We start from the raw sequence: 12,285 nt of genomic DNA, 5'->3' as shown, positions 1-12,285 counted from the left end.
GCAGTCGTATTTTTAGTTATTTCGGATATTAGGGAGAAGAACAGCCATAAACTAAAGAAGACCGATAGCAAGGGCTGCCGTGCTTTGTGCTCTCTCACTGATGGTCCAAAAAAATCTACGTAAAGCCAGAAACAAGCAGGCAAAGGGGTGATTTTTCAGTAGGAAAGCAAAACAGGCACTAGTTCTTTTAGGAAAAACGAAGCAGCTTGTAGGCACATGCTTGTATTTAAGATCCAAATATGCTCCTAAACACTTCTGATCTAAAACAGTTTGGTATGTACTTTATCAAAAGACCCAGGATCCAGCAGACTTTCTTTTGGACTAAGAAGGCAGTTTGGAGCATGGTAATATTTGGCAGCATGGTCTGAAAGGATGTTTTGTCCAAAACGAGGGCCAGGGCTGATAAACTCGGCAAACAAACCGGACCGCTACGAGGAGACTATTTTTGTTAATGCATCAACACAGTTAACTCATGTTTCCATTTGGTGTGTGGTATCGTACCAACCGTACAGACTACACGCAAAGGCTGACGTGACTAGACTATTTAAACCACCGTTGCTGGATAAAAATAACTTGCAGGAAAGTCCTGGAAGGAAAAAAAAAAAAAAAAGAAAGAAAGAAAGAAAACAAGCTACTATTTTCTTTTCTCCACAGACATCCCTTCACACCTCCCAAGCTCAGTGCATATATTGATGAAGCCAAAACCTACGCAGCAGAATATGCCCTTCAGACGCTGGGGATTCCCACGGAAGGAACAGAGGTGCCTCCCGCAGCACCTGCTTTTCCAGGTATGCGAAGGTCTACACAGCAATAATCTCCTGGAATTTGGTTTTCCCTATGTGCTTTGCTGTGTTTGTCAAGAATTCACCAGTTTACGTTCACTGCACGCGGATGCAGGCAGCATCTGGCTGTGCTCCTCTGCATGCCTTTACCTTGGCTGATATTATTTCTGGGTATGGCATCTTTATTGTCTATACAGTAACAAATCACACCAGGACTTCCCAAAGTATGGTGCACTTATAGAATAACTCAGGCTGGAGGCACCCCCAGTTGGGGGGGTCTCCAGTCCAACCCCAGCTCACAGCAGGGCCAACGTTGCACCTACAGCAGGTTGCTCAGGGCTGTGTCCGGGCGAGTCTGGGCAATCCCCAATGGTGGAGATCTCCCACCACTTGGCAACCTGCTCCAGGGACTCACCTTCCCTGGACTCTCTCCAGTTTGTAGATGCCTCTTGTAGTGGGGGCCCCAAACTGGACACTGGATCCAGATGTGGGCTCTCCAGTGACAAGCAAATGGAATAACCCTGTCTCTCAACCTGCTGGTTTTGCTCCAGCCAGAGCAGCTCAGGATGGTGCAGACCTTCTTCACCACGAGCTGATCGAGTCATGGTCACCTTGTCGTCCCCCGCCATCCCCAGCTCCTTTCCTATCAACACTTTTGATTTCACCTGCCAGACAAATGACACAACCATGACATACAGATTCTGATTCAAGTTCTCTCCCACCCCCCCGGAAGGCTAATATTTCCAGTTTGGGAGTTCATGCCCCAAACAGCTCCTATAGTTACCCAAAACAGCTAGGGAAATTATGGAAAACCTAAGACAGGAGCAGGAATCCAGCTTGTAGGCATCACATTTACTGTGCTCTCCGGCACAACGGTTATTCTGATGTAGTGGGAACAATTTATGCCAAACTGCACATGAGGAATGCATTAGTCAGTACTACTGAATTGTTTGGAGTGTCTCAGGGATGGATTAAAAAAAAAAATATCTAGCCGGCTTCCTGCCACAGAAGTCCGCAAAAGCCACAGAAAAATCAATTTGTCTGGGCTTGTGCTAGCTTCCGTGGCATGGAAACCAAATGGAGACACTATTGAATCCAGCCCCCACTTACTGCTTAATTATAATCTCTCCTTTTTCTTTCATCCACCCTTATTTATTTGTCTTGGAATCTCAACAAATAGACATGCATTAAAGTTCTGCCTGCAAGACACACTGGTCCTTGGTCAACACTAGCTGAGACCCAGCACATCTCAGGCCATACACAGGTAGCAGCTCATTTCTGTTATGATAGTGCCAAATATTACACTTTAAATGACCAATTTCTCAATTCTGATTTGAAGAGATGCATCTCAGTTTGCTGACGTGAAGAAGATATTTTACTCTGAGTGATCATAGTCAAGTTAGAGCAAATTTCTCCTATTTTTCCCATGGTAACAACTTCAATAAGGCAATATACTTTCTGTGTTGCCCAATATCTCCATTTTCCACGAAAGAGGCACGCAGATCTGATTGATTTTGGATTAGCCCAGATGCTTGGCCGTCTGGCTGGTCGGTTGGCAAAGTTGGATCCTGGGAGATGTAGTTTGGCAGCGGAGCTTGGTTCAGCGATGCGGATGGGTACCCCAGCTACACTTCCCATATCTGGGCTTCCTCTCAGTTCTTGAGTCTTTCACAACAAAATGTTGTGGTCGAGCCTATATTCTGCTTTCAGACAACCCAGCCTGAAATGATGTTTGTTTTCCCAATGATTCATTTTAAATCAGCAAAGCTAACATTTTCCCATGGAAATTTTTGAAGTGTTGAAACCACATTTTCCATTAAAAACTGATGGGAAAAATTCCATTTTACTAAATATTTTCTCCCCAGTGTTGCATAGGAGGCATTTCTCTCCTCTCTAACGTGGCTGTCCAGAATTGCACATACTTGGGCTGTACAGGGTCTCAGAGCCATATATTCCCCGGCTGCACAAACATCTTGTCTATGAAACCTGCTCAGATTTTGCTCTGTATTACTTACATTTTCTTGTCCTCCTCAGGCCATGTGTGGGAGATAGTATACAGAACACCAGTACCACCCTCTTAGTTCAGAGATAATCCAAACCTGAGGAAAAAAGCTCCAGAAAGAGTTGTTTGTTTGTTTGTTTGTTTTAAGTAACATATTTAACAAATAATAGGTGAGAAAATGCATTAATTTTCCAGCTGCAGCTGTTAATTTTACTACCTGTAACATGGAGGGAAAACATGCCCAAAGTGAGATATTCAATCTAATTAGATTATTCCCATCTACCCATTGACAAATTCATCGTTCCCTGTATTATTCCCGTTGACAACAAGTCTTCCTATCGAAAACCGACTGTCAGGTGGCCTTTGAGCATCTTTTCACTAACCTACATTTTGGTATCTCTTTTCTCCTGCAGGATACACCATTGCTAATGCAGCTGCGACCGTCACAGCCACCCAGCTCAAACAAGCAGTGACGATGGGACAAGATCTAGCGACTTATGCCGCCTATGAAGCCTACCCTGCCTTCGCAGTAGCTACACGCAGTGATGGTTATGGGGCATTTTAATACTGTGTTGTATCAATAGTTTCCTTCAATTGAGCATGGGCAGGAAAATTCTCATGATTTTTAACTAATCTGTCATCTAAAACGAGATTTTAGTCAGAGTTTTATTCTTTTAGTTTGTTAGTTTCGTAACAGAACATTAGGGGGGAAAAAAAAGAAAAATTAAGAAAAATCAGTAAAAATCAGATTTTCGTACTAAAAAGCAGAATATTATCCCAGAAGATAAGTGGTTCTCAGGTATATATACCATTGTGTGTGTGTGTGTTTACAAGCAACAATCCACGCTGAAAACAGAACAGGTCCCATTCAGGTTGCGATTCGAGAGCCTGGGAGGAAAGCAGTGTTTCTAGCAATCCCCCACTCGCCGCTCTCTCTCTGTTCGCCTGTATCTCTATCCAAATAGAGAAATTTAAGGTTGCCCCTTTGGCCCTTGGTGCATAGATATCCAGCTTGCCTTTTACTGCCTTTGCAAACCTCACGCCACAAGCGCTCCGGGGACATGCTCAGGCTCAGTTAGGCATCTCAAATGTCTTTTTTTTAAATTCACGCTGGCACGGCCAAGGAAGAAAACAGTTTTATCGTAAATGTGTCAGTCCAACCTAACAGGCTAGTTTGTACACTCTTTAATGCAAATTTGATTTTTCAAGTAGAAGGCAGGCATTCAGCAGAGTTTTCTCTCTTACTTTGCTACTTCCCGGCTGCACCTATAGGTCACCAAACAACAAAGGATGGTGCGTTCTCCCCTCCCATCCAATTTTTAGTCAAAGACAGGAAAATCTTCAGGACTTTCAAGGTTAAGAACCAGAAAAACACTATTTATTATGGCCAATTCTTTACTTAATTAGCCCATGAGAACTCACATCCGTGAAAGTTCCCCGGGGTAACTCACATACGTCAACAGTAAATGGTCTTGCTCTGAAGAGCACTGGCCTCTGGTAGCTGGTGTTGGGTTCGTAGTCTTTTGGGATACTGAAAGTATCCTTTGCTTAACAGCAGCAGGGAATTATCCTTATATTTTAGCCATCGGATTGACCTAGGAGTAACCCTGCCCTACAGATACAGAAGAAATCCAATGTTCAGTGACTACAGGGCACACATTTTAATTGTATAGAGCATGCACTCTAAGAAAACTTGAATCCGCTCAGTCTGGATCTGAAAACCCCCACAGACTTATTAACCAGGAGAGTTTACAGCCTGTAAGACGAACAGCTGAATCCCCATGTGTTGCTTCCACGACATTATTTCAGGTCTACATTTTCCTCTGTCGGAGAGCAAAAACAAGCCTCTTCCCCGCATGTCACGAGAGCAACTTCCCCTCAGTGTTTAGATGTTGATGCCCATTGATTTGAACAGATCTGGACCCGAATTTGTTAGCAGGTCTAGATGGGGTAATGTGACACTGTGAAAGCTGTTTTGCTATTGTAAGTGGAGCTTTATCACATGTACCGAAAGCTTTGCAAAAAAAAAGAAAAAGATGATCGATGAAAAGGTGTTGACCAGTAGGAACTAAGTATTCTCATACTTCAGCTGACTTGATTTTGGTAGGAATGGAACAAAACCATATAAGCTGTATAGTTTGTGGTACTATTAGACACATATGTTAAAGGTGTTTTGTAGCTTTGTAGTAGCATCTCTCTCTCTCTCTCTCTCTGCCTAGATGTACTCATGTACACATGCTCCTTAAATAGAGTATGTACGAGAAACTTAAACGGACACTGTCAAGGTATTTGCTGTTGTTTTTAATGTCCTGGCTGTTTATTTTGAGTACCTCGCTTTCTGTGATCTGCTCGAGCTCTCTCGTGTCTCATGCTGGCATTACTACAGCCCAGCAGAAACCAGGGGACTTTTCTACACTAAGGACAACCCCGTGGCTGTCTTTCCCCCCGCCCCACTTGCGTGGCCATAGGTTGCCTACCTGTGTCATCCTCCAACGCTGGGCATCATAGCTGATTTCATTCGCCTTGCTTCGAGTTTGCTGCCGGCTTGCAAGACAAGCCAGGGTGGCTCTCAGAGAGCAGATACTTGGATACCTGTGCAGATCAGGGCTTTCGAAGAGGTCCTGCAAAAATTTGCCTGATCACAACCCGTTTCTTCCATTAAAGTTTGTTAGTGCTCTCAGGTGGTAATATTGGTTGCGGAAAATGACCTTGGAATCAAAGTTAGGCACAGGAATCGTTTGCAGTCGCTCCCTTGGACAGTGTCCCTTTAAGATAGCCGGAGCATAACCTCCAATTAGATACTTCAGACCCTCTGTAACTGCTGCTAATGGAGGTTTATTTCTATTTATAAACTGTCTTGTTCAGGTGAGCCAAAAGGTATTATTGTCCTCTGTCATTGCTATTCAGCACACCTCGATTCACCAAAGAAAAAAAAATGACAACCCTGATTGCAGGGTTGCAAGAGTGTTATCGGTATTCTGGCTCTATTTTCTCTTCTACCTATGTGTTTTAAGCCACGTTTGAGAAAACTGCCAATGAATAATATACATCCATGCTTCTCTCTCAAACAGCAACAACAACAAAATTACTCTTGGTAGAAAACGTTTCTCGCTTTCAATGTTCAGTAACTATAGTCTGCTTTTTCAGCTATTTATATAAGTTCGGAAGGATGTCAAAGAAAAGGGCAAGAAACAGTATTAAAAAGTGTGTGCATGAAGCACTTATTTTTGTACGCTTAGTACAATATTTGTATAGAGTTTTAACACTATGAAGTGTAGTAAAAATCACACCATCCATTTACTGGAGGACAATCATATATGCTTAGGTGAAATGAAGTCAAAATGGCATCTTAATCATCCATTACAAGGAAATTATAACCTGGATTAAATTCTGTGAAGCAAGTTTGTAATTCTAGAATAATCAAAGGGCATTAACTGGACTTTGAAATATCATTAAAACTTTTTAAACCAACATGAATGGCTCAGTCCTTTTCCATCCTAAGTTTTATCTAGAGAGGTCATCCCGTGCATGGTAAATAAGAGCACACTTTGCTCTGCTGGCATTGATTTGGGGTCATACAGACAAGTTCACAAACTGCCCAGTAATGCTGAAACTGTTTTGAACATGCACTCTGATGACACCTGGCACTCATATGCGGCAGAAAATACACACTTTTATGCTTTTGCACTCATAAGTCAAAAATCAAGGGTTTGGGTTTTTTCATCACCTCTTTGGCCAATGTTTATCTTCGTCTCTGTCACTCCCCAGGAATTAAATTTGCTATAACTTTATTATAGCAGTAACATTTGTGTGGTACTTCCAGACGTTTTCCACAAAGATTGAAAAGAAACATGACCTCTCAAAGTTCCAGCAGCAGCAATTGTGAACCACCTAAACATATATAAATTGAAGCCACCATAATGTAGAAGGCGTCCCAGTAAGCTGCAATAGAAATGACACAAGTTTCAGGAAAACCCCCAAGGATTACTTAGAAAGCAGTGTCAAGAGGCCTGCAGTTGGAGCTAGATGATATCCTGAATTTTAAGGAACGCATCCTCCTGACACCACGTGCCTTTGCAGAAAAGCTCAGCAGCTCAATGATTATTGGAAAAGAAGAGGATGAACAGGCAGAAAACAGGCGAGGAGAAGAAAAAAGTGTAGAAACTGTTTTAAGAACAAGCCGGAGGCGGCTGGGAAATCTCAGAAGAGCCTGCCCGTTTGCTCAGCTTTGCCTCCTATGGCAGTCACATCGCGGGCAATTCACATTTCATCGAAGCAAAGCGTCCGTACCTTTTGTATGCAGGATCCATCAGGGCGAAGAGTGGGAAATTGTTACTCTCCAGGTCATCACGGTGCTTCAGATAACAGCATTTGCTTCGGAGCTAGCCAGCCTTGAACACTTAGGAAAGCACCAGTTTTTCCACCCCCCTGCTCTGCTGAATGCTAAACAACAGGAACAATATTTGTTCCTTACATGATCCCAAAGAAAACATCTTGGTGGAGAGTGGCTGCCGGAGCCTATGGCTAACAAGGAAGGAACGCACAAAAATAAGGTGGTTGATGGGGCAGAAGGGGCAATACAGGATTTAGGGCTGGGAGGTGTTGGTCCTAACATGGGAAGAGCCTGTCACCAGGTAGCCAGTGGGTAAACTAGCTACAATCCTGGTCGCTTGAAGAGGATGAGGAAGGTTGGGAGGAAGCTGGAAGAGAAGAACTACCTGTTACCTGTAACGCCTTCATAGCCAAATAATCGAGCAATAGCAATTCCAGCTTCCACCCTTAAAACCAGGAACAGTAACTGCTAGTTCTGGTTCTGCACCTTTGGCGCCTCTCTCTCTAGAGAGTTCCCGAACCCAAGAGATGAGGGAAGATCTAGTGTTTTGCTACTGATATCACATAGCATTCAACAAAAGGCGCCTCTGCCAGGCCAAAAGAGATTTTCCCAAAATAGCCTGACATTATTTTCACAGATTTATAAGGAGGTCAGCAGTATTCTGGGCTTTAACAAGAACAACAGCTTTGCCACCTCTATTATTTTACCTCATTAGGCTTACCTTATGTCCTGTTTTTGTTTTGTTTGAAAGCAGGGCAATGGGAGAATTCACTTTTCTTCTTCTTTTTTTAAATTTCCCTTCCAATTTCTCAGAGACCTGAAATTTCCTCTTTTCTCAAGAGCAGCTGGTTGATAAACTTTGGAGAGCAAGAATGATTTTCAGAACTCTAAAACCCATGACCCAACTTCAAAAATATTATTCCCCTCTTTTTAAAGACATGTGCTCCCCATGGAGCAAGACACATGGACACTAGTGGATAGCAAGACACAGCCAAAAACCATATCCATTCTCCATGAACAAGACTAAGACATGTTAGAGCCTTAAACAATGAGGAGGTCAATGGCCCAGAAGCTCTGCAGATGGCCACACGTTTGTCTGCTCACAGGACAGGAAATACAAAAACCGCATTTTCCTGCTTCCTTCCTCCATCCAGCCCTTCCCTGGAAGTTTCTGTAGCACAAGGCCTCACATATGAGGTGCAGAGAACAAAATGTGTCTGAAGATCACACACCGATTCTACCTTTGGAGCCAGATAGATGCTGAAACATCCCATCCTGAAAATATTTCCTGTGTCCCACCAAATTCCCTGTTGTAAGCCTATGGGATAAGGGCTCCAGCTTACAAATGCAGTGACTTTCAAGGAGAGTCATTTTATATTTGAGATTGTGCACCCCCCTTTCCCTGCCAGCCCAGCTAAGGTTTCCATAGACCATCAGATCTCCTCTCCCAGAATTCACATACCTGGGTTTGCCTTTTTTCAAAAAATCACATCCTATCTTTTTTTTTTTTTTAAGTCACACTCTCCCTCTTCCTGTCCACCCTACCTTCACTTTCTGCTGGGCAGGGGCTGTGCAATTTGGGGCAAAGTGGGTTCATGACGTGGGCACCGAAGCCAGGTCTCCAGCTCTCTGGGCTGGGGACACTGCTTAAGGTAAAAATGACTTTCCATATGTCCTGCTGTATGCGGTTCAGGCCAGGAACCACAAATCACTGCTGTTCATTAGCTGCCTGTGGGTCAGCCTGGCCCCGGGCCTGCTAACGTTGCAACTTAGAGCACTGCTGACTTCTGGGAAAGGAGCATTTATTAACCGACCTTTTAGGATCTTTCCCTCTCTGGGGATATGTCCTCAGTATCAAACTTACTCTCTGACTCCCACTCCCATTTCTTAAGGGGGAAGGAAGGTATGTTGGAGAGGAACAGATGTGCACATCACAGCTGTACAGAGATCTCCCCTGACGCCCATCCCACACCACCCCCATATCAGCTGTAGGAGTATCTTGTGGGATGCTCCTTCCTATCAAGGGCTGGAAATTATTTCACCCTCCAAACTTCTGGGCTTGGCTGAAATTGCAAGATCTCCTCAGCTCCCCCTTGTCAGCTGCCCTTGGTGAGCTAAGACAACCCCTGCTCACCAGCCCCTCTGCAGGGGCACTTGGGCAGGCCAATCTCTCCAGAGATGCCCTGCCACCTTGAACATTCACCTGCATCATTAGTCTTGCCCTGGCTTGGCCCCAGGTACCTGCTGGAGAAGGGGACTGCACATCTTCTCCCCATCCAGATTTGGGGCTGTTTAAGAGAAACATCGGAAGAATGACATTCACGGGATGCAGAGCCATGTTGTGCCTATATAGTCCCAGTCATGAAGATGTTGAAAAGCAGACAGTTGCCCGTGGACATGCAAGGGTAGCAACAGGCATTTAATTCAGGGTGCACACAAAGATCCTTGGTGGGACACATGCAAACAACACCAGACAACCACAGGATCAGACAGCTCCTAAAAGCCTACATCAAAGCCCAGAGATAGCAGAGAGATTCTCCCCTTTACCCCAGTGCCTTGGGTCAGATCCTAATTTAGCACCTCTCTTCTGCAGCACCAAATACTATCGGCAATTTTGGACAGATGAGATGTTGCGCAGGAGGAAAATCGTAGCGTGGTTAAGTTTGGCAGAGCAGACGCAGCTCGTTGAAAGAAACTCTGCAAGGTGTCTCAGCCGAGCCAAGATCAGCCTGCAGAAGCATGCACCTCCCAAGTAACTTTCTAAAGTTCATATTAGTTTATGTACCACGACAAAAAAGGTGGAGCCTACATGCGCCCTCTGAGCACGTACACAATGCACAAATGTCTATACATTGAAGGAGAGCAGCTCTAGAGAGACAAGAACAACTGTGATGAGTAATTCTAAATTTAACACCTGGCAGGTTGCCTAAATTCTTGAAAATTTTTATAAGCTTTCACTCTATTTAGTGACAACCTTGTTCTGCTGTAAAACTGCAGTGGCACCTAGCGGCTGCTGAATTCAATCACAGAACCCTACTAAATGCTGCTGATGTGAAGGCAGCCAACAGGGAAGGACTCACTGCATGCGAAAAGTAGATGAAATCCACCGTGCTATTAAACAACAAATAAGAAGTACTTTTCTCAATACCGTTTCTCAAACTGCGGCACTCAGAGCCGCTGAATTTTAGGGAAGCCAAAAATTACAAAGGGTTCCAAAAAAACTCCACCCACCCACCCCAAAAACCTGAAAAAGCCCATGCCCAGCAGTGACAAATACACAAATAAGTCTGTAAACTGGGGGACTGGAAGGGTAAGCTAGGGAAAAGTTGAGGTTCCTACTCTTCCTTAAGAATCTGCTAAGGACCATGATCCAAGAGAGATGCTGCCCTGGCTGCATTATTTTACATCCATCAATTGGGTTGGACTCATTTCTTAGCATCTACATTTCAAACTTCTTTACAGTGACACCATGCTATGAAGTCGCAGGATTTTTCGCAAGGGGAACAGCACTGTCCTGCACATATGTGCTGTAGGACTCTCCAGATAGCCTAATTCTGGCTCTCACCACCTCCTTTGTTCTCATGTGAGAAAAGCCAGTTTTCTAAAAATTCTCTTTTAGGATCAAATGCTCAAGTTTTAGGAGATAAATCTTATCCAGGAGCTGCTACCGTGTCTCATAAAGACGGTCAGGCCCTGCTTAAGGGCACTGCAACACGTTTCACCAGGCGGTTTCCCCAGCAGGCTCCCACGTGAAGGCGTCAGCCGAGCAAAGCTGATGTACAAAGAAGGAGAAAGTTTGGAAGAAACTTTGCAACGGGAGTGTTGCTGCACTTACCAAACCCATCGCACACTGTGGCAGGCTCAGCTGGAGGCGCTGGCACAGGGGCCTGCCAAATTGCCCTTATCTTGCAGACACCGCTGCCGGCAGAGCAATTTTGCAACCGAAAGCGGAGAGGACAGGCTGGCCTGGCGAGTTACTAGAAAAGGATATTAAGAGCATCTTCAGGGATTTAATTCCCGGTATTGTTCCTCCAAAGCTCTCTCTTTCCTGACTCAATATTGAGATTGCTCGAGCTCCTGAGGAGAGGGATCTCTGCGACTGATTGAAGATGGTTTTAAATGAATAATTCATTCTCTCCTACTGATTTTAAAGAGAGACAAAATTATCTGACTAATGATTCTCTGAAGAATTAGAGATCACATACAAAATTAATATACACTGTTGGATCTTATTAAACATTTACGATTGTTTAGCCATAAGACACTATGAGAATCCTAAAAGCAGAACTGACAACCATATTTTCTTTTTGCTGTGGCCGCCAAATCTATGACTTACTGAGCTTGCAAGGGACTTGGACACTGGGGAGCTGACCCTGCTTACCACAGCCTCACCGCAGCACTGCTGCAAGGGAGCTCGGGAGGGACCTCTGAAGGGACCTGTCAACAGCACTAACGGTGGCTGTGCTGGTGGCTGGGTGGCTATGACTTCATCCAGGCAGGTCCTGAAGCCTCCCAGGATGGAGATCCCCCACCACCCTGGTGACCTGCTTTCCATCTCAAAATCCTTTCAGCTGATGGCTTTTGGGACTGTCCTTCTGCCTCTTTGACAGTACCTACATGCTCTGCTTCAATGAAACCCTCCCTTGGTCCTTCCCATGGGTTTGAGGGGCACTGCAAGCCCTTCCTGTGACCTGCACACAAGTGATCGCAGCCCCCTCCAGGCTTTGGCTGCCAGCTCCAGAAAGCCCTTCATCCAGCCAGAGCTTGCCCACCTTGCAACCTTCCCAGTGCTAAAGTGAAGCAGACTGAGGTCTGTTCAGAGCTGCTTCAGCAGCAAGGGAAATAGCAGCTTTAACTCTTTAAGTTCAGCTTTTACCAATTTCCATCTGAAGCACCTGAAACAAACTTCTCATTGTGAGGAAATCCAGCCCTGCTCCAGCTGGACATCAGCCACCTCTCACTACCAGCTGCAGGCTCTCCTTCACAAAGAGATTGCTCCCAAACTCCCCTTCCTACTTATGGCCCCTGTTGTCCCATGACACCCTCCTATTGAAATATCCTTTGTCACAGGTAAGCATGCTTTTCTTCTTTTTGAGGTGTCCCAAAGTGATAGTTAGAGGGTAAAACAGCATCTGCTACCTGGTCAGGCTCTTTGCTGCAGCAGGAGT

At 44.7% G+C, this 12,285-nt stretch overlaps 1 protein-coding gene across 1 annotated transcript in view; it reads left to right on the top strand.

Annotated features, from left to right (window-relative positions):
- Positions 1-6,255, top strand: part of A1CF (APOBEC1 complementation factor) — a 33,934-nt gene extending 27,679 nt beyond the window's left edge. Inside the window, exons 11-12 of the mRNA XM_013948207.2 lie at positions 655-788; positions 3,198-6,255. Of these exons, the coding sequence (XP_013803661.2) occupies positions 655-788; positions 3,198-3,349 (286 nt within the window). The 3' untranslated portion in view covers positions 3,350-6,255. The remainder of the gene's footprint in view (positions 1-654; positions 789-3,197) is intronic.
- The last annotated feature ends 6,030 nt before the right edge of the window (positions 6,256-12,285 follow it).

Source organism: Apteryx mantelli, chromosome 7, assembly GCF_036417845.1.
Source record: "Apteryx mantelli isolate bAptMan1 chromosome 7, bAptMan1.hap1, whole genome shotgun sequence".
In the NCBI taxonomy this organism is placed as follows: Eukaryota; Metazoa; Chordata; class Aves; order Apterygiformes; family Apterygidae; genus Apteryx; species Apteryx mantelli.
Note: the sequence above shows the minus strand (reverse complement) of the source record. Positions and strands in the feature narration are given on the sequence as shown.